Source organism: Ixodes scapularis, unplaced genomic scaffold (assembly GCF_016920785.2).
Source record: "Ixodes scapularis isolate PalLabHiFi unplaced genomic scaffold, ASM1692078v2 PGA_scaffold9__187_contigs__length_104089568, whole genome shotgun sequence".
Taxonomy (NCBI): Eukaryota; Metazoa; Arthropoda; class Arachnida; order Ixodida; family Ixodidae; genus Ixodes; species Ixodes scapularis.
In genome coordinates, this window is record NW_024609884.1 from 21,114,023 (window position 1) to 21,136,997 (window position 22,975).

The window sequence follows — 22,975 nt, forward strand, 5'->3', positions numbered from 1 at the left end:
TGCGCATTGTTCATACGCCGCGCGAAGTCATTCCTACAGGATTTGGTTGTCGGATGAAGAAGCGTTCTTTGTCGTGTTTAAGCGTGTATTGTTAAAAATAAAACCTACAGTTTTTTTGTTTTTTTAAGCTTTACAGATTTGTTTAAAAAAAGTCGTGAAAGCTGCATTTAGGCTATTTTCAAGTGAGTTATACGGCCAGGGGGACATAGTATAGGAGGCTAATGGTAACGATCAGTCGGCTAATTGTCAGCGTCAAGCGCCTTCCGCGCGGAGAGCCACCTTGCCTGCCAGACAGAGACCCAGACAGTCGACCAAAAGTTTCGTCCAGCCCGGGCTTTCCCATTGCACCTCCGTGGAGCCCCCAGAATCGGGCCTCCCGGTTTGCGTGACCCGGGCGGGATTCCGAGGCGAGAGGAGCAAGGCGTCGGGTTACGTCTCACCGAGGAGAAGCCCCTTCGCAAGAGAGACGACTCCGGGACGCCGTACGATACGGACGGGACGACCGCTCTTCCCTCCGACATAATGTAACCTTATGTAACCGATTGTAATCCCAGTTAATAAACGTCTTGTGAATTTTAAATCAACCCCAGTTTACGCCTTAAACTTACGACCACCTACGAACTCCCAAAACCCCAACGGATAACCTGACATGGCGCAGCCGACATCAACGGAGGGTACGAGCGGCCACACCCCGTCAACGAGCGTCAACGAAAGCGGAACCAAGGAACGACGCTTTACGGTCAACGACGCTTTGAACGCAGTGAACGCTGATGATCTTCACCTCTTCTCCAAATACGAGCTGGTGGAAGAATTGAGGTCTCGTCATCTCCCATGCAGCGGACCGAAAAAGCAACTCATCCGCAGACTTCTAGACGACAACGCCAATCGACGAGGAGCTAAAGGCACGGTGGAAACCCTCACGTCCGTCAGCGAGACTCGCAACGAGCAGCAAGCTCGCATCGAGGAACTCTCCACAGCCAACGACAAGCTCCAAGCCGATGTCGAACACCTACAAGCCGAGATGCAACGCCTCATCCAAGCTGTATCTTTGACGAAGGCATCAGACGTTCCCAAAGACGTAGCAACGGCTCCCAGCAACGGCCCGACAGTGCAACGGCTGGAGCCAAGCGACATCCCAGCGCGACCAACGCCCACGCAGAGCAACGTCATCTTTCCCGAAGTTCCCCCGCAAACGTAGACTCCACACGAAAACGAACGACACGAAATCACCCATCTTCTCGGGATGATCGTCGAGACGCAGGCCCGAATCTCAGAGTCCATGGCACGACAAGGGCAACCACTGCAGGTGCACTCAACGAGCGACACCTCCACAGCAATCCCCATCTACGACGGTGCCATCGAGACCAATATTAAGCACTGGATCGCCGAGGTGGAACGTATCGCAGCCCTAGCTCATTGGACACCTCAACTTGCCCTCGTGAACGCCATTTCACGACTCCGCGGATCAGCGAAAGATTGGCAATCATCATACGGATCAAAAATCAACGATTGGGACTCTTGGAAAAACGAAATCACCGAGAGGTTCAAACGAAAAATGACCATGCAGGAATTCCTCGAGTTCCAAGAGAAACGACAACTCGTCGAAAGTGAGTCGATCGTCCAATACATTTACTCTAAAAACGCAAAGCTCGACATGGCACCATATGCGCTTGCTATGGAAGAACGCATATCCCTCATTTTGAACGGGATAAAGGACGATAATTGGGCTAACCCATTAGCCGCGCAGTGCTGCAAAACGGTTATCGAACTGATCGAACGCGCAGCCATGCTCGATTGTCGAAGACGGACCGAAAAACCAAGCATGCAGGCACAGCAATCTAGATCGTCAGGAAAGAGCAACATTCAACGCCAAACGTCAGAATCCGCACCGAGCAGCCTATTCAAGAGGCCTCCCTCCCGACAGTGCTTCAATTGTAGTGAATCTGGTCACCTGTCACACGATTGCACCAAACCCAAAACGACCGCAACACTCCGTGCAGAAGAACGACGCAACACTGGCTCAACGTCGAACGCTCAGAGCTCAGTTACGAACCGACAAGCGAACTGCTTTCTACGATCCACTGGAGGCAGCCTTCCAATTGTCGACGGATTCGTGCACAACGATAGGCCCGTTAAAGTCTGCATTGACAGCGGTGCTAACGTCTCCATCATCGCACCATCCGCGCTTCACGTAGGGACGAAAACGAGCCCATGGAAAGGACAAGAGCACATCCAAGTCCTCGATCGCAAGCTTGAACCGAAAAGCACAACAAAGCTGGACATCACTGTTGGTACCACACGAACGCAGCTTCCCAACGTAGTTATCGCTCCATTGCCAGCGCCTTTGGATGTGATACTGGGATCTGACTGGCGCCAACAAGCCAACGTTGATGTGACTTTCCATACATCGAACGATGTCACGATCGTGCAAATACCGAACGACGACAACGAGCAATCCGCACGCGACATGCGCGATTCAACGACATCCACGCATCAGAAAAGCCGAACCGCAGAGACACTAATCGTTTCGTTCTGCAAACGAGAATCCAGTACACCGACCGCCATCGAAGAGACGGAATACGTAAGATTCAACACGAAAAAACAGACCCCAAGCAAAGAGTTGCTTCAGGACATCGAGGAAACGGTGTCAGAAATGACAAAAGACGCGACACCCGATGAAGCGGACAAACTACGGTGTATTCTCATCCGGCACAGCGAAGCCTTCGTGTCAGAGGGGGAATCACTCGGACTTTGCCCACACGCCGAACACTCCATCGATTTACGGGACGACATACCAGTCGTATCCCGGGCATACAGGTGCTCCCCAGCGGACAGAAAATTTATCCGCAATCAGGTCGACGACTACATCCAGAAGGGAATTATACAGCCAAGCGAAAGCGAGTATGCCGCACCGACGATTGTTGTGGATCAACCGCACCACCCAACGACTCCGCGAAGGATGGTTCACGACTACAGGAAGCTGAACGCAAAGACCGTGAATCCGTCCTATCCCATGCCCATCATGGAAGATGTGATCGACGATATCATGCGTGACCAGTCCAAGTACTTCAACATAATGGATGTAAAGACAGCTTTCCTTACCGTACGCGTGAAACCGGATGATATCCACAAAACGGCATTCGTAACACCGGACGGAAAGTACGAGTACCTCCGAATGGCATTTGGATTTTGCAAAGCTCCACAGACTATGCAGAAAGTGATGCGACGCACATTCGACGGATTGCCACGAACCTCCACTTACATGGACGACGTAGGGCAAGGAGCAACAACGGTCAAGGAAGCACTGGAACTCCTCGACTCAGCTCTCCACAGAATCGTTACCAACGGACTGAAAATGGACATTAAGAAATGCCAACTCGTGCGCGACAACGTCGCTTTCCTCGGATACGAAATATCATCGGACGGACGTACGCTTGACCAAGCTCGAGTCGTCGCAGTCGACAAGTTTCAACCACACATGAACGCCAAGAAGCTGTACTCGTTCCTACAGTTCGCCAACCACTACCGTAAGTTCATCCCTGATTTTTCAGCACGTACTCGTATATTGAGAGATCTGATCGCCAGAGAGACACCTTTTATGTGGACGCATGAACACCAAGACGTGGTCGACTCTCTGAAGCACGCTCTCAAACACCCTCCACTTCTTGCGAGCTTCCAACCAGACTGCCCGACGCATGTGCACGTTGACGCATGCCAGACCGGCCTCGGAGCCATACTCAGTCAGATGCAAGACGGCAGGGAACGGGTGATCGAATACGCAAGCCGATCGCTGAACAAACACGACACCAACCTTCACTCCAACATGCTCGAATGCATGGCGCTGCATTGGGCAGTGACAGAGAAGTTCTCTATTTACCTGCGGGGTGGACCGCGTTGCACTGTGTTTACGGACAACTTCAGCGTGGCGTATTTGGCTCAGAAGGGAGCAACGAATCGCCGATTCGCTCGATGGACGCTCGACCTTGCTGAATACACGTTCGACGTTGTTCACAGACCAGGAAGATTGAACACGGCAGCCGACGCCCTTTCACGACAGGGAGAAAGCGAGAGCATGCCAGGAGACATCCTCAAAACGGTACCGGCGGGTCAAGGGTTGACGTGCTACGCCATTGTGGCAGGAGATCACAGTCACCTGAGCAACCTGCAGGCAAGGGACGCAGAATGCCAGAAGTTAGCGTCACTGGCGAGCGACGAAAACAGCCCGTACAACAACGAGAACGACGTCCTCACGAAAGAAACCACGGAGAAAGGACGCATTGTAAAAAAAATTGTCGTTCCCGCCACGCTCCGAGACTCTGTGATGACGATTTTTCACGACAACTCAGGACACATGGGAACGGAAAAGACGAAGGAACTCATCCTACGAAAGTACTGGTGGCCGACTTTGCTCAAAGATGTGCGTCGTTACGTACAGTCCTGCCACACGTGTCAGACGATTAACGCGCGCACAACACGGAGCAAAGGCTGCTTGAGTCCTCGAGCCATCCCGAACGAGCCCAACGTGGTGATTTCGCTAGACCACCTCGGTCCAATCGACACGAGCGAAGACAAGGGCTACATTCTCGTATGTGTTGACCACGCCACAAGATACATGGACGCAGTGGCAGTACCGAGCACTGCATCAACGCACTACGTGGACTTCCTGATGAACCGATGGATTCCTCGATTTGGGGTGCCGGAAGTCATCATTACCGATCAAGCACGAGGTTTTGTCAACAAACGCACGACAGCGCTCCATCGTCGGCTTGGCATCGAACATGTCAACACTCCACCCTACTGGCCGCAGTCGAACGGTCTCGTCGAGAGAATGGTTGGATCTCTGAAGCAGGTGCTTCGGAAGATTGTCGGACAACGACATGATTGGAGCAGAGTGCTGAACGACGCGACGCTGGCCATAAACGTCAGCAAGCACAAGCACAGCGACTGGAGCCCCTTCTGGCTTATGCACGGATACAACCCGAAGCTTCCGGGAGAACTGAACATCGGTTCAGTCGACGAAGATATATCCGAGAGCGAAAGGCTTCACGAGCTCGCCAAAAGCCGAGACGAAACAAGGGCCAGCCTGCGGGCAAGCCAAGAGTACTCCAGGCTCCGGTACGGCAGAGAAAGAGGAACTCCAGACATTAGAACAGGAGACACCGTTCTTCTCCAGATAGGCGCCAGAAGCGGCACCCTGGACGCGCGATTCGACGGACCCTATGAAGTAACCGACCTCCTCGGAGACAACCTGGTAACGATTCGCCGAATTTCGCCAGCGCATGGGAAATTAAATGTGAAGACAGTCAACGTGGAACGAATTCGTCTCTACAACGAACGGGATCTGAATCCGGCAGAACTCTTCACCACGGCCGAGGGACCTGGTGATCTGAGGACAGATCATACTTAAAGGAGGGCGTGTCAGCGTCAAGCGCCTTCCGCGCGGAGAGCCACCTTGCCTGCCAGACAGAGACCCAGACAGTCGACCAAAAGTTTCGTCCAGCCCGGGCTTTCCCATTGCACCTCCGTGGAGCCCCCAGAATCGGGCCCCCCGGTTTGCGTGACCCGGGCGGGATTCCGAGGCGAGAGGAGCAAGGCGTCGGGTTACGTCTCACCGAGGAGAAGCCCCTTCGCAAGAGAGACGACTCCGGGACGCCGTACGATACGGACGGGACGACCGCTCTTCCCTCCGACATAATGTAACCTTATGTAACCGATTGTAATCCCAGTTAATAAACGTCTTGTGAATTTTAAATCAACCCCAGTTTACGCCTTAAACTTACGACCACCTACGAACTCCCAAAACCCCAACGGATAACCTGACAAATTAGTGTAAACAGATATATGGTTCCAATTAGAAACTTGCTGGGCGTCATTGAAAATCACTAATTAAACTCTTTTTTAGAAATATATAGGCAAAAGCAGCACTTACGGCGCCTAAAAAAAAAAAAAAAAAAAAAAAAAAAAAAAAGCTCAGTTTGGATGCGTTTCTAGGTTTCGGTTTCTTATCGGAGCGCGTCTTTGTGACCGCGGTCCTGCTCCCTGGTGGTCGCGGCGCGAAGCCACCGCCTCGCGTTCCTCGTAGGATGGATCGCAACTCCAGCCCGCCGCTCGCCCTCTCGCGGACGAACGGAGAACCAGAGGAGCGGGGACAGCAGCAGCGGTGGCAGGGACGGTCGGCCTTGGTGCCTTGGCGCTGCTATTACCGGATGGTTCTGGTCGGCGTGTTCGTGCGCGAAGCAGTTTAACGAAAAAAGTGAGCTCGTCAAAATAAGAATCCTTGTGTTCCGCCTCGCAACAGCGTTGCACGAAGGGACCGGGATGTCTAATTTCATTAGGGACTTTTCATAAATAGCATACGCTGCGGATTTCTGGTCTTGTGTTCGCCAGCTCAATCTGGGCTCAACGGGACGGCGAACGCTCCCGCTAGATGTAGAGCTCTAGCGTACGGTCAACGAAATTTGTATTCTTTGCTCTAAGTAGGGGAAAACTGGTTGCGCAACGGTCTCTCGAGCAATAAACACCGGGAATGGGTTCGCGATTTAAGGTTGTTACAAGAAATATGACCATTTGCTCCAAGCACTTTCAAAAGACAGAATATGCGTGCTTGCTTTCAAGTAATTACAAAGACAACTAAAAAAATGATCGAAGCATTTTAAGCGGCCAGTCGTTTCTGACGACAGCTTAGAACGGGCAGTTTTGGCGAGGCAGGTCGCAACGTTGCATATAACAGGGTACACAAGTGTACTGTATACTGAAATATTTCTTTTTGATGGAGCAATAAATAAAACTCATAAACACACGGATGATGTTCATACGCAGTTTTAGCATAGCGTTACCGCAGGCTACCGTGAGCACAGCAACGCTCCTGGCGCGCTGAAAATTATGCTTCAAAGGCGCAGCGCAAGCTTCCGATTGCAATGCTGCACCGTAGTCTGCAGTCACGCTGTCCTAGAACTTCCTACCAATAGGGAGACTTCGTAGACCGTTTTCATGCCCCCGCTACGCTTTCCGGAACCAAAAATAAGCCACAACCGTGCATGAACGGCGCTAGCCTTGCCTCCAGTGTCTCCGATTTCGTAGCATGTTGCGGAGAACGTTGCGGGACAGTAGAAACGATCTACGTAAACTCCCTAATAACCATAGCGCAGTTTGATCACACGTTGCAATCCACCGCGACGGTGAGCAGCGAGTTTTGAGCCTGTGACACGAAGACGTCAATACAGTGAACGCTGCTCTTCCGAAGCTTGGCGGTCACCGTGCGCGGCTCACTTTTCAGAGCACTGATAGCCAGGCAAAATGCAAACTCCACGATATGTTCATCAGCCTCAAAAATATTTTGCCACAAACTGTGACGTGGCCGGTGCCCGTAACGCGCTCGCCCTCCACAAAGCTTCGCAAGTTGAAGTTTACCCAACTTTTAAATGGTCAACATGCTCGTTTTCCTAACGCACGTCAAAATCGTCACCTGTAATCTGCTCCTGCCCTGACCGCTTCGCATTTGTAGCACATTATTTTTTTGCGCACTGGCCAGCGTAAGCGAGCCGGCGCACGGGAAATCCCGGAGAATCTATCCCCGTCTCTTCCGCCATCTTGGAATTACCGCCGCTGGAGTTACGTGTGTTGCGCATCTCGGAGGGGGGGGGGGGGGGGGGGGGGGGGTGGTTTGGGGTAAGGGGTAAGGGAAGGGGGAGGGGGGGGGGGGGGGCACTGGGAAGGAGGACCTCAGGCGCTCCGATGCGCTCCGATAAGAAACCGAAACTTAAAAACGCGTCCAAATCGAGCGTTTTTACGGAACACCGTAAAATGCTGTCTTTGCCTCATATCTTTCTAAAAAGACTTCACTTACTAGTTTCTGATGACGCTCATCACGTTTCTAATTGGAACTATATGTTTATTTTGACCAGTTGAAACGGTAATTAACAAATTTTACTTAATTAGCCGACTGATCGATAGCCCCCTATGCTATGCCCCCCTGGCCATATAACTCATTTGCGCAAACGGCATAATTGTAGCTTTCACGGCTCTTTGTAAACAAATCTCTTAAGCTTAAAAGAAAATGTATATTTTAGTTTTTCACATAAAGGGAGAAATATTAGCATTGCTCCGCGAGGTGCCGGACTCTCTTACTACGGTTCTTGCAATGAAAACGAGTCAGACGGAAGGTTACCTCGACGCCCATTAGGTTTTTGATATATATGCATATATAGTATATAGATAACATACTGCTTTTGTACAAGAAGGAAGACAAGGGGTTGCTCTTAAAATGAATACTGTGAACTTCCGGTGGGGCGGCATCGCCACGCCGATTGCATTGTGAAGCGGCTTCGGTCAGGTTGACGCAGGGCGCGCAGCATTCGTTTCGTCCTACTGCAAAACGCCCCGTGTTGTCGTCCCGCGGTGGTGAGATCGAGGCGCGTTTCGGGGCCCTCCACAATGACTGTTATTTGGGATCGACTTGGCCGAAGTTGGCGCGACCTGACCCGGGGTAATTCGCGTCGGCCCGCTGTTCCCGAAGGTGAGCGGAATCGTTGGGGCGCTCGGACTTTGGTTCGGACGCAAGAGCGGGCCGTTCCGTCCGGCTCGGCCTTTCTTGAACCTGGTTGGAGAACGGCCGAGCCCGCGCGTTATCTGCCCACTCCAAGGACAACGTTGCCGACCGTTGTTCTTGGAGTGCGCGACAGAGTTGGCGCCAGCGCGACATCGGCGTTTTTTTTTCTCATTTCATTCGGACATCTTAGTACGTTCACCATATTTTAGGGCCGATGGTCCGCCGAACGCATCGTATCGCTCCAAGTTTGGTTCACACATTTGCGTTGCACTGTGACCGACTGCGTTACGATGGCTTGCGACTGCCTACGACGAAGGGGCACACTGGCGCCACGCATCAGGAAAGAGCCATTCGTACAAAAGTAAACTACGAATTATCTATTTGCCTACGATAGGTAGGCGACACCGAGGTAAAGAATATTCGAAGTTTCGATTCGCGCGCTCCTCTTACCGCTTCGTGTGAGCCGGCGAGCAATTACGTCGGGGAGGCTGTTTGTGATGCGGATCGAATCAGAAACTGGGCGCGATTACGTTGCTCGCCTAGGTGGAAATATTGACACCTATGGTCTGTTTCTGAGAGCGAAGGGTTTACGATGCATCGAGGAGAGTGGTACAATTATTTTGCGATCAGTAGGAGAAACAAGAATGACGAAGCTGAACAGTTTCTGACCTGAAGAGAGAGAGAGCGCGCTCCATGCGGACTGTAATAGTACTAACAATCAATAGTATAGTAATCAGAGTGCAGCCTAGAAGCGTTGCCTGCATCACTCAGTAGGAAACGTAAGAAATATAAATGGCTTTTTTTTTTTGGTGTTTGACAACCTTAAAACGCAAATGTATGTGGCCTCTCTTATGCGACCTAATAGCTTCGTCGACCATGCGATCGTTAGTTTGTTTACGCTTCACGCAGACGGAAGAAGGCGTGTTAGCTCACGATGACAGAAACCCTCAGATTGGGTAGCACGCAGAAAGGGGCCTCTCTTCTGTGTGTATATCTCTGCGTAGGTTTTGTCATTATGAGTAGTCACCAGCTACATTTTTTTTAACGTATAATTACGTTATAAATTTATAGTGTGGCGGTAGGCTCGTGCCTTTCCATCTCGTGACGTCGCCTCAGCTGCCTTCGGTGAGCTTGGGTTTGCTCCGTCTGGAGAGTCAAGCAGGAATCGAGGCGTCGTCCTGAATAAATAACGTCTGGGTTTTTCGACCCTGTCCTTGCCCTCTCTGTCATCCTGCGACCCTTCCCCGTCCGTTTTCCCTCCCTGTGGAAATCCGCCGATGGCCTGGGCCTGGAGTGCCGGGGTCAAGAGGACCATTGTTTGCCCGCCTTCGAGCGCCCGTCGGGATTCCGCTTTCCGCCATTCCTCCATCTCCCCGCAGAGTGCGACGGGCTCGCTCGCATTCCACCTTCTCTCGCTGGGGTTGTGGGGGAGAGCTTCTGAATGAGACATTGAGGCGAGGTAGGGAATGTGCGCTTCCGTAAAAAAATAAACAGATAAAAAAAAAAAAAAAAAAAAAAAAAAACGAAACTTGGAATATTTCTTGCTGAGCTGCACACATTGCCCCCCCCCCCCCCTTTCTTTTCCCCCAAACCACAATCCATACACACACAATGCATGCTTGGGGTGATGTTGGCTCCAGTCACTCAGAACGAGATTGTGTCACCTCTGTCGTTTAGCCGTGACAATTAACTGGATGAACAAAAAAAAACTGTAAACATTTACATTGCGACAGCTGAGATGTGACGTCGGAGCCGCTAAGATGTCATATCGGAGGAGATGGACTGAATGAACTGTAAAGGCGTAAATGTGCGAGCGTGCACCATAGAGTCCGCGTAGGCGTTTCGTATCAAACCGAGTAACGCACCGAACGAAAATTCCATAGCGTTTTGGAACCAACGAAGGTTGTAGTGAGTGGAGGTCATTTCGTGAACCTGTTAAACAATTTTATTGGATACAAATTACGAATGCCTTGTGGTAATTGAAGAACACCTCCGAAAATCGCGCGCCCAAGTTTGAAATCCAGGGAACGGCGAAACTGCACGTGTTATGCATGAACCGTTCCCTTTCGTTGGTGTGACTGCCTGAACGTCTTATGCAGTGTTATTGGGCAGAAACTAACGCCGCCTTGTGGTCGTTGAAAAACACTCCCAAAATCGCGCTCTCAAGTTTCAAGCCTGTAGCTCCACCTAATTTCACGCCCGTGGTTTCTCAGGCTTGACACCCACCTAGTAGGGGTGTGCGAATAGTGGTTCGAATCGAATAGCGCAGCGTCATCCCTAGCTTCTGCACCGTTGAAAGGACCGGTCGTCGTCGCTTTCCATTAGATTGTCACAGCTAGGAATGACGCAGCGCTATTCGATTCGAACCAATATTCGCACAACCCTACCACCTAGCTTTATTCGTTTTATCACCCGAGAACCTTTCTGCACTCTAAAAAAAGCCCGCCGCAAACGGAGGCAGCTCAGCGAATGACGGTGCCGAAACTCAGACTGCGTTTTTTGGTCCAAACATATGTTTCGGCACCGTCATTCGCTGAGCTGCGTCTGTAAGTTGCGGTGGTTGGCTCGCCGAGTGTTGTGAGGGAAAGTAGACGCACGGGCTTTTTTTTTAGTGTGGCATGATTAGCGAAAACGCTTTGTTTTTATTGTTTCCATTATCAACATTTTCATGTTTGTTTCTACGTGACGACATATTGTCACGTGATGTCACGGTGTAGCTTGACGTAACAGTGTCACGTTACGTCATGACATCACGTGACTCTTGGTGTCACCCGACCTCATTAAGTCGCGTGACTGTGCAACGTGACTTGACAATGTCACGTCGTGGTGTCAGCTGGCGCCAGATAACAGGGGACGTGATGCGCGGCGTGAACGTGACGTCAAAGTCTTCTCGAGCGGCGTGACGTCATTGTGGAATCTTTTGGCGGAGTGCCGAAAATGGCCCGCGTCGATATGGAGCGCGGTCGACGGCGCCAAACCCGCAAAGTGTCCCACGAACTGCTAGCGCAGTGAAACGTTTCTCTTGGTTTTTTAGCATATAAGGTCAATGCTTCGGCTGAATAACTTTCAGGGCTATACACGACTCGCACGTGGCATCATAGCACCGTACCAATTGTGATTCCTACTTGTTCATGCGGAGAAAAAGACAAATTGGCACCAAATATTATATGCTGCATGAGGGCACAAGCGCAGTAGCAAGGTCTTTCGCAGCGGCCGCTGATGTGATGTCAGTGCAAGCCATGTATTCGGGGGCGCGTCCGTGTATATGTCCCGCGACATTGTTCCACTGTGCTTGGTTGCATGTGCTTCTGAGATCTCTTGATACACCTCTGTAATCTTCCGTAGTGCCGGATAAAGGACGTGAACTTCTGAGTCCCGAGTCGATGAAGGACACAGTGTGGAAAGTAGAGCGTTTCGCGGTCTCACCCGACTTGTCTCTTGTTGTGCAGCTCGTGTGCAGCCTCGGCGTGGTGCTCTTCCACGCCCTGGAGCACGGACTCCGGACAGACGAGGAGCATCTGCTCAGTCGACCGTTCGAGATGCTCGTGGACCGGATGACTTCGGCGGACCCGGACGGCAGCTCGGATGGCGCCCTCAGCTCGGACGAGGAAGACGACGAAGACTCCACCGAGGAGGACTGCCATGACGAGGGCATCGAGAAGGACTCCGGGGAAGACGATCCGGGTGGCGGGGACGGCGTCGCCGGGAGGTCCTCGCATCGGTCCGGCCTCACGCTTGCCAAAGTAATCGAGGTGAGCGCCGCTCCAGTATACCCGCCACACACGCCAGCCGTGATAACGCAGAGCCTATAGACCTTTTCCACAAGGGCGCCGCCATCTTGAATTGTCGTCACTTCCAGTATGGGCGAAAACATTGTTTTGCCGTCGCCACGCCAATAGAAGACATTTAGGATATAAGCCTAACCGTCACACATTCTCGTTTTGGCTCCCCTCTATTATTTTGCTAGTTACAGGTTGAAACGTTTTATTATTTTTTCGTCGCCCATACTGGAAGTGACGACAATTCAAGATGGCGGCGCCCCTGTGGAAAATGTCTATAGTCCGGCCGTCGAGACGTCATTGTGAAACTGTGCAATGCTGTCGCTTCATGGGGAGCGCGAGAAGGCGTGCGTGGGCCCTTCTCATATATATCTAGACGGCGTACTGACTACGTCGCTCAAATTTAGCTACGAGACTAGATCGTGTTTCGCGCCGAAACTTTCGAGGTGGTATGTAGAGTGAGCGTTAATCTATCACTCTTTGTTTCCGCATTTTAGTACGCGTATCATATGCGTGCACATGATGCGATGTGCATCGAGAGTAAAAATAAATAAATAAACAAATCGCAATATTCGGGGAGAGGGGCGCCGATAGTCGCGTATATTAACGACCGTTGAGGTCGAGAGAAATCGGGTTCGTTACTTTTCATTATTTTGCTTGGAATATGTGGTAAATCATAGTTCCCCCCCGTTTCATGGTCCCTGTAATTTTTTTTTTCTTTTTCCCGTCTACCCGTATACTTGGCACGTGAGGCTGTTGACGTGGCCGAGTCAGCCTCGCCGGAGAAGTCTGGAAACGATTTAGGCGCATTCTCTGCGCAGTGTCACGGTGTAATGCAGTCCCTCCGCTGGGGCGACGCTTCCACCTAATCTGTCGTGCCGAAAAGGACCTTCGCGTGATCGCCACAGGAAATGATGCTGTTCGGAGCGAGCCACCCTAAAGAAACGTACATTCCGAGCTTTTATAGATATTGCACAAAGGGACGCGTATAACATCTTGCGCCCGGGAGAGCGCCAAACTGAGAACAAACAGGAAACATCTTGTTTTTACCATCTGAAGCAATATTCGCAAATGTGATCACGCACCGGAAATGGGGACGTTCTTTTCGGGTGGCCTGTCGCCGCGTCCTTACTTAATCCCCTACCTGGAAAATCCCCCCTGATGTGGGTACAGATTTGGGAATGGTTGCGTGGCTGTGGGAGAGAACTAACCAATTTTACACCCTCAAGGGTGTGAACCAGCCAGTCCCGTTGCTAACACTCTTATTTTGCTGGCGAACACCCTAAAAACAGGTGCCGGCAATCTTAGGCGCTTTTAGAGGTGAGCGCGTTGGTATATAGCGTAAACACATAGAAAATCATTAAACATAGAAGAACAGAACTCAGAAAGAACATATACGTTGTCCGTATTTAGTTCTTTCGCGAGTTTAGTCATAGCTGCAGGTCCCCTAATTCTTTTCCTTATATTTTCTTTCGAGCGAGAAGTTTGTAAGCGACACGCACCACATACAAGTGTCGCATGCACAGAAACCACACACGTAATGAAGCACACACGAAACCGGAATCAGGAATCCGTGTACTGCTCCACCGCCTTACATTCTCGCCAATTGAAACATACTCATTTTCAGGTGAGCACCTCCGCAATTGCGAAGGTTACGAGTATGGTGGTTTGTTTTCGCCAGTATGACTTATAGCATCATAATGTCTCGCAGTTCAAGGAATACATTTCAAAGTAAAAATCATTGGTTCAGGCAAACATTATTCGATCTTTTCGCTAAAAAAAAACCTCCGCTAAAACTGTCCCCGCACAGCAACCGCAACACCCCTTTCGAAACCCTTAAAAAAACCGAAAAGTGTTTTATGCAGCAGCACCCTATTTTACGATTAAGAAAGGTGTATTACTCGAAATAAGGGCATTGAAAAGGTATAGCCAAGGGTTTTCATACCCCTAAGGATGTAAATATCTGTAGTGTGCAGTACCATTCTGGCATCTGGACGACGCAGCACGGTTAAGGGCACAGGGTAAGAGAGGGAGAGAAAAAAAATTAGTTTAAGTTTTTTTTCTTTCATTTTGAAAAGTTCATATTTTTCTGCGAATTTTCCTTTGTTACACATTAGCTGGAAAACGCCTTTTCCGAAAGCAAGTAGCGGGTGACCACGGCCCCTTTTGGGATACGTTCCCTGTTTATCAATAAATTTTCAAAAAAAAAAACAAAAAAAAAAAAACAAGTTACCTTAAGATTTAAAAGCATGTTCGGAATGAGCTACATCTTACAAATGATCATGCAACTATTGCAAAGTTTGTGCCGACCGAACGAGACGACAGGCCACAAAAGAGGCCCGGCAAGCAAGGCGACAAGCTGAAACGCGAAGACCTGGCTAACAATGATTCCAAGCTGGCGGCTATTGAGGAAATGACTTTGAGGGTGCTGGTGCCGAGAACGATTTGTTATTCACCTGTCTTTTGACTTTAAACTCGGTTTATCGAAGCAGTGTTTTTCAGTACAAATGTACCATCATTTCCTTAACCTGCCAATATAGAGCGTTGATTTTTTTTATTCCTGCCACCTACGTAGGTGTTCAAAAGTACTGACCTAGAATTTAAAAAAAAAATATATATATATATATGCACCTAACAGTTAAACATTTTTTCAATGCACTAAGAGAGCTAAAATTTCAACACTAGAAAAAAAATAATAAAAAATTTAATTTTTAACTGGTGTTATTAATTCTAGTTCAGTAGAAAAAGCGCAACATTTGGAACAAAATGCAATATATATGACAAAAATATTGCAGAGAAAAGTGTTCCTCAACATGGTCTACGACTATAGTAGCGGCAATTAAGGGTAGCCCTAAAATAGTGCTCGGAGGGCCAGTGGTTCCTATCGAGCTTATCGGTTCGATACGGATCAATGAACGAGTCAACGAGATACCAGGTTGATACGGTCAGGCGGAATACGGGCGCACGCAGTTTCCGGGCGAGTTGGTCGTCCGGTTGCACGGCGCTGCTGTGCGCGTATAGATTTTTATCGCTTTTGAGAACGATTCGGTTGTGCCAACTTCGCGAACACAGGCTCAAGCATTAACAACGGAGGGCGGGAGAAAGCGGGACGCCCGAGCGGAAAGCGCACGAGCAGCAGCAGCAACAACAGCAGCGCGAGTGCGAAATTTTCAAAGATGCATGTTCGCGCGAAGAAGGCGTGGCGGGCTTTTTGTTCTGGGGGCATTTGTTTTCGGCTCCGTGGGCGCCGAGCAAACCTGACTTCGTTGGCACCGAACGTGGGTGACGTAAGCGCCCTTTACGAAGAGGAGGCCTCGTGGGAGATGTGACAAGGTTGGTGCGGTCTCTCCGCGAGTGTGGACAGCGGGGCTCTCTCGGGATAACCGCGGGCGCAGCCGCGGGCAGACGGGGCCCGTGTCCCTTCGTCGCGTGGGCAGGTCTAGTTAACGCGGATGCTCTGATCCACTCGAGGCCCGGAAGGAAGCGTATTCGGAAACAGTTTCTTGGGGCGCCGGGTTGCTCGGCCGTGGACGGTTCTCTCTGTCGTCGGGAACGGCCCGTTTCTGCTTGTCGCTCGTACACCGCGGGCTTTGTCCGCGTGCGTCATTGTGAGAAGCGTGAGAAAGCACCTATCACGACTTCGCCCTTGACCGGCCGGTTCCCTTTCCTTTGTTCCTACGGAGTGAATTTGGTCCGGCGTTTGAAAAATGGCCGCTTCACTTCGCGCTGCCCACGGTACGCTTCCGTCCGTCCCTCGCTTCGGGAGACGCGGAAAATCCGCAGCGCGAGGTTCTTTTGTTGCACAGTCGTGACTGCCAGGCGTTTGCGCACGCGTTGTTGGAGGGCACGCTCGGGGCCCCATCGGGCGTCGCTGCGCTGGGCAGCCCGGCGCTCGCTCGGCGCTCTACCGTCGGCACCTGATTTCCTCTGGGGGAAACGCTCCTTGACCACGGCTACCGAGCAGACGTCGAGTGCTCTCACAAGTGCCGTTGTCTCGAAGGGACAACAGAACGCGAGTCTGTTCAACAGATTCCACACAAACCCTCGATGCCCTCCAAGTCCCCGAAAAATAACCGTAAATCAGACGCATAGACGCTTAATATTGCTTCCTTCCATTAAAAAAAAAAAAAAAAAAAAAAAAAAAAAAAATTAACATGAACAATTCGATGACTGCCGAAACATCTGAAAATGTTGCCTCTGTGCTAGTTGCTGCGTGCATATAAATAACGTGCTTCGCCGCGCGGGACTTCGACGTCGGTATCAAGTGTAGGATTTCAATAACATGTACAGTACAGCCCCAATCCTACGTAACTGGAGCGATGCTCCAGTTACGTAGGATTGGGGCTGGGGATTGGGGCATTGGGGATTACGTAACCTACGTAATCCCCAATCCTACGTAACTGGAGCGATGCTCCAGTTACGTAGGATTGGGGATTACGTAGGTTACGTAATTCTTCGCTCATCGTTTTGGACAGCAGCATGCTCCGATTGGTCGGCTGTGCGGCTCTGACCAATCGCAGCAGACGATGATGTCCCGGTCCTTTGACCCCGCCGCGTAGATTAGGGCCCCTGATGAACCGTGACAAGATAAGTGGTTATATTCCTTTTGTCATTGGTCTAAGATTTGAAAGAAAACTGAGGTGACGCCGTGTAGATTAGGGCCCACGACAACAGGTGTTTTGGGTCACGACAAAAACCAGTGCTCCGGTTTCGAGGTTTAGCCATACTATTTGTTCCTTTCAAAGGAAGGAGGGGTTGTGTTTTTGTAACAGCTGTGAATCATAGAGTTTTCATAGAAGGGGAAAGAGGGGGCGAGCACTTGAAGCTTCTTTATTACTCCCTCAGGGGCGTAGCCAGGATTGTTTTTCGGGCCGGAGGGGGAGGAGGAGGAAAGGGGGGAGGGGGGGGGGGTGAGGTGGCTGGGATGTCCAGGACTGGGGGTGTGGAGGGGGGGGGGGGGGGGGTGTAGGGGTGTCAAAATCATGTGTATATTATAGGGACGGCTGGGGATTTCGGGAACTTTCCTGGCTACGCCGCTGTACACCCTTTGCCACGCCGAACAGCTGGGTGGGTTTATGGATAGGATGGGATGAATACGAAGTAGGCTGGGCAATTGATCGATTAACCTACCGATTAATCGATTAATGCTTTAATCGCGATTATTTTTTTCTTACCGGTTAATTGGTAAAAGTTTGACACACAAACAAAAATAATATTGCTCGACTTCGCCATGCAGAAGTGGACGAATGCAGCTGTATGAAGGGCAAACTTTAAGTCAAATTTCAGCCTAAAGTAAAATGTAGGGTCAATATTTGGAACTCCTGACTACAGCAGAAGGTTGCATATGTCCCGGCACCTCCAACGGCGTTCAAGTCTCCGTTTAGCGCAGCAGACAGTATTGCGAGCATTCAGAGCAGGTCGCTCTTGGCGGAGGACATCAACGAACCTCTTTTCCTCATGCAGCTGAAGTAAGAATCTGCGAGTGCCTTTGAACATTTTTTGAATCACACATCGAGGTTGATTCATCATTAAAATTGTATGTGCACTGCGCGCTTGACCGCATGTTCAGCAAAAGCAATATAAAACGCGCACACACAAAACATTAATCATTTATGACTGTTTTCGAAGATTATGCGCGAAAATTACCAACACCGATTAGTCGATTAAAGGGTGGCGATTAATCGGGTTAAAAATTTTAATCGACGCCCAGCCCTAATACGAAGCTCCCAGCGACTACCTTCAGGTGTTTAGTGATTTTAAGGTTTCGGCTTTTGTCGAAGCAACGCTTGTCTGCAAGTTTTATTGTGGGATAAATTAGTATTGCCAATGACGATGGCGCCAACGCCAAATCCACCTGAAGAAATATTGACACGAGCGCGTTCTTTTCTTAATCCAGCACACTTTTACCACCCCGAATATTTTTCTTATAAAAAACACTGCAAAATTAAGCTCCGAAAATTTAGATTTGAAGAAAAATAAACTCCCGATAAACTCCGAATTTTTGTTAGAAAAATAAACTCCGAAAACACGGGATCCCAGTTAAGCCCCACTACCTATACCCTAGACTTTCGGTTCACATAAACATGCTCGAATTCTATTTTGCTCTAGTTCCTTTTTCGCTAAGCTTCCCTCCCGCTCTCCACAGTTCAGTGCGACTGTGCGATGCATCCGGGCCTATCGGTTCCCGCGTGACCTATCCGCTCGCACAAGGCGCTGTTCGACGTCGGGCAGCCAGCCAGCCCCCTTCTACGCGACGCTAACCATTCTCGTTACGGAAGCAACCGCGACGGGTTCCCGCAAGCGCGCTTCACTGCGTAGACGTCGTCGGGAGTTGCGCTTCGCCGGATGGCCGGTTTCCCTTGGGCGCGCTTCGCTGCACAATTCATGAATCGCGCTGTTCAAACACACCCCATCACGCTAGTCCGTGCGTACTCTGAGGGAAAGCGAACCAGAGACGCGGGGAGGTCCCGCCTGGGCCAGCTGTTTGTGTCTTGTTCCCTCAAAGAGAGCGAAGGTTTTGCAAGTCTGCACTGGAAGCAGCGCAACTCGTTTGGTGGTCAAGTTATTGAAACGGACTTTCACTCTATTTCCTGAGTGATGTGGAGGGATCATTAATTGATGCTGGGCATCGATATGGTCATTCCAAATTATAATTTTAGCGAGGTTTTTGGGAAAATATCGAGTGGACACAATATGCCACATTATTTTATTAGGGTTTCTACCATTACACATTCTCAGCATCTGTGTGACAAGTGCTTTTACATTGGTGATTCATGTGTTACTTGGTGGCATTGGGTGTCTTCTTACACTTTTCATGTGTTCGATATGTGACACGCAACTTTATGGGTTAGCATGCATAATTTTAATAAAATAATTGAGGTAGCTGCATGATGAATGAATGATTTTACCCATATCCTTATTTCAACAAGCATGGCCTATAATTTCGTTTTTCTGTTTTTATCCAGACATAGTAAATTCTAACAGTTGACTAAACTTAAGTTTGTTTTCCCTTTGATTGCAGATGTGTGCTTCCCACCTCCAAAACCCAGCACAAGCCGACTCCCACTACAAGGCTGTCTGTAGAGCGCTAGTTGCTGAAGCGTTGGAACTTTCAACCTTTCTACAAGAAATTTCTAGGGGAACCAAAGTGAGTAAATGGAAGAATGACGAGACCTAAGAAGTTCCTCACTCACACAGATCAATACTATACTCGCTATGCAATACGTGCCATCTGGTGTCAAACAAGTCAAACAGTTCCAGTGATTGAGGGACTGTGTCAATTGTGCCTAAGTGCGCCATGAACGCAAATCTGCTACGTGTCGCGCCAAAATGCCATTTTTGCTCTAAATTGCGCTAGACCTGCTCCAGGATGAGCTTAAACAAAGAAAAAAAAAAGAATTTGTTATTGGTTGAAATTAATATTGAAAGAAGTAGAAGAGAACGAAAATGGTACAAACATGTATTTCACGTTGCCTCTGCTCACCGTAATTCGCTCGTCGACCGCGCTGGCCACGTCATCGTCTGAACTTCCACACGATGATGGCGGCGATGTCACGGAGCTAAATGTTGCGAGAAAAATTCATAAATAGTGGTATGGTGACTGATGGGATAAGTCAGAATCAGGATCTCATTATTGCCTCTCGCCTCAACCTTCGCCTCCTCGCACAGGCGCACGTGCGTTGAGCTTCACCGCTTCGCATCGGTGTGCTAGGAGAAGCGGCTTGCGCGGGGGACAGCCATGTGCTAGTGCGATGGCCCCGGAATTTATGCTCAGCACTATTACAGGTCATCCTTTTTTGGTCTTGATTGTAGGTCAATCTCTAATTTAAAAAATTGGTGCCGAGAAAGGAAAATGAAACAAAGATCACATACCTATATTTCAGTACGTGGTCATGGTAGTTCTCACGGAGCAGTCGATCGAAAGGGCACCAAACTCTGGCTCTAGTGCCTCCAACTCTCGCAGAATTAGAAGTGGCACTTTTAAAGCTAAACTCTGATTTTTGGTAATATTTGGGGAGAGCAGTCTTTTCCGTTTATGATATTATATACTTGAGTTTTGTAGTTTCATACATTTTGTTGCAATATACTTTCATTGATTGACATTTTAACGAATATGCTAGTTAATTTTTTCCAGAATTTTACATAAATGATCTTGACAGGCTACATTAACCATGAGCATAAAAAAATGGAGTGGGAGAAACACTTTATCTCAGCAGAAGTATTTTGCTATGACTAATTTTTCAACCATTTTTTTCCCAATTCTCATTGTAATGGAACCTACTTTGACCTGGGCATTGTTTAGAAAAAAAAGGGTGGTGTCATGTTGTACTTCCAAAATTATTTATATGTGTTATAATTGCAAAAGATAATATGTAATATGCTTCCATATCAAAGATGAACCCTGAATTATTATCAAAGAGGACTCATCCAGGTGATGCAATTATCTTTTAATTTTTAAGTGATGTTCTAACAGATGTTTGGAATTTGCTTCCAAAGGGTTAATGACTGCTCGAAACCAACATTGTGCTTGCTACAAAAAGTTAAATGCCACTTCCATCACTGCAGTTCTCACTAGCAAAGACAGCAAAAATACTAAAGACATTTTTCGATGACCCACCTTGTAGCGTTTTTGCCTATTGCTACAACTATACTTGTCACCTGGAAAAGTGCAGCACTGTTCCCACAATAGCCTTGGACAGTTAAATCAATGCATTCTAGATTAATGAATTGATATCAAGATAATCCTTCAGATTTCATGATAGGTTGTGTATAGGACCTTCTAGCAAGTACTATAAATCGGTACAAAAGCATTTTTTTTCAAATGAATAAGTCTGAAATCTTTCTTTGTTATGCTATACCTTGTTTTCTGATTTTCTAACCCTGGGTTCTGATACTGAACCTACCTGGAAAGTGTATTGTATTGTAGTGCAGTGTAGCACAAAACTATCAGGAGTATAACCAGGGGAGAGAGAGGGTGAGGGGGGTGAACTTATACCGTAAGATCTCGTATGAATGCCCTCCCCCGAGAGATCGTCAATCCCGTTTTTCTGGCTGAATATTCATAGCATAAAAATTCCAAAACCTCGTCCACCCCTCCGATTCCCGTCAAATATCACGCAATGTGCGAAGGGAATCACATCAACTGCATGATCTGCGGTACCGGTACGTGTGACAAAAGTTCGTAGCAGGTTGCCACGTTTTTGTATGCAATCTGTGCGTGTGATATGGGTTCCCGTGACACCTAAGTTTTTAGCGGGTTCTCGTGTGTTTATTGCTCCGCGATGCGCAAATCTACTGCGTCCGTAGTCTGCGGTATATCCTTTCCCGTGACACAGGAGTTCCCGGCGAATTCCTGCATGTTTATCCCATCTTGAAGCGCAAATTTGCCGTGTTCAGAATCCTGCGGTATGAGTTCCCCTGTCACGTGCCTTAAGCGCTGTTCACACACTTGCAACCAAGTAGGACCGAGAGAGGCAAGACCTTGTCTTGTGACTGCGTAGGACCAGATGCACTGCTGCAGAGCAAGTCCTATGCCGTCGTAAGAGGCTTAAAAACCGGTCTTGTCTCTCTCGGCCCTACTCGGTTGCAGGTGTGTAAACGCGCTGTTCACACACTTAGTGTTTATCACTATTTTTTTTAAATAAAATCTTGCTGTGGCATCCGAAAGATAGCCCACCCATTCCATGTTTTTCATCATTTATCTCTCCATTTCGAGTAAGGTGTCCTTACCCAATTTTATGCTAGTTGTGCTATCCTGTTATAATAAAGTGCAGCAGTGGCCTTTTTTATATAATAGTTGCAAACATTATCTGTGCTTCAGATACTTGAATTGTGAATTAGATTTCAAATCTGGTAAGCGACTTTTCATGGAGGGTAGTAGGTTTGTAATGCACCAAACTGGCTTTTGACTTCGTCCACACAGAGAAATACTTAACACATCTAGGTCTTCCAAGAGTGCAGTTGCATAGGCAGTTGAACCATGTGGAGGTTGCAGATAGTAATATGATCCACTTCAAATTGACATGAATTTGATGAGGAAAATGCATGGATACAGTTTGTAGCTGTGATTCAGCAGCTAGAATATTATCTGCAGGCATTCACATATTGTGAATTAACCTGGAAACAGCCATAAGTAAAACAATTTTGATTTGTGTGATTACATGCACACAACCAAGAGTGGACAGGTCTCTCTCTTTTCTAATGAGTGAGTTATTGCACTAGGCTGCTACAAAAACGGTGCTGAGAGGCTTTGCCAGAGCAGAAAGAAAGAACATTTTTCTTGAATCACTTTGTTCTTTTATATGGAAGCAGAGCACTGAAGTATTTTGAAGTTTGACATAGCTGGCTGTTCAGAGGCTTAGTATTTATTAGTCCTTCTGAACAAAAATCCTCTTTAATGCATCTCTAATAAATGAAGATTATGGCAATACATTGATTATCATTTATAATTTTTTTCATATGTATACTATGAGGGTGCAATTATAGTAGCTCAAAGCTTGTGAAAAAAAAAAGAAGAAAGACGTAGCACATGTAACTTTTGACTAGTTTTATGCTTTGCAAAGAATAGGGGTTGCCATAACACTGGAACAAACTATAAGATCCCTTGGCTCAATATGTAAATTCTTGCTGTCTCTATTTTTTTACTTTA

General features: G+C 48.6%; 1 protein-coding gene across 2 annotated transcripts in view; it reads left to right on the forward strand.

Moving 5' to 3' along the window:
* The window catches only part of LOC120837831 (protein spire homolog 1), a 251,359-nt gene that overhangs the window by 127,841 nt on the left and 100,543 nt on the right, over positions 1 to 22,975 (forward strand). For both annotated transcript variants that reach the window (XM_042287143.1, XM_042287142.1), the window contains 2 exons: positions 11,998 to 12,300; positions 19,349 to 19,474. In XM_042287143.1, coding sequence (XP_042143077.1) covers positions 11,998 to 12,300; positions 19,349 to 19,474 — 429 coding nt within the window. The remainder of the gene's footprint in view (positions 1 to 11,997; positions 12,301 to 19,348; positions 19,475 to 22,975) is intronic.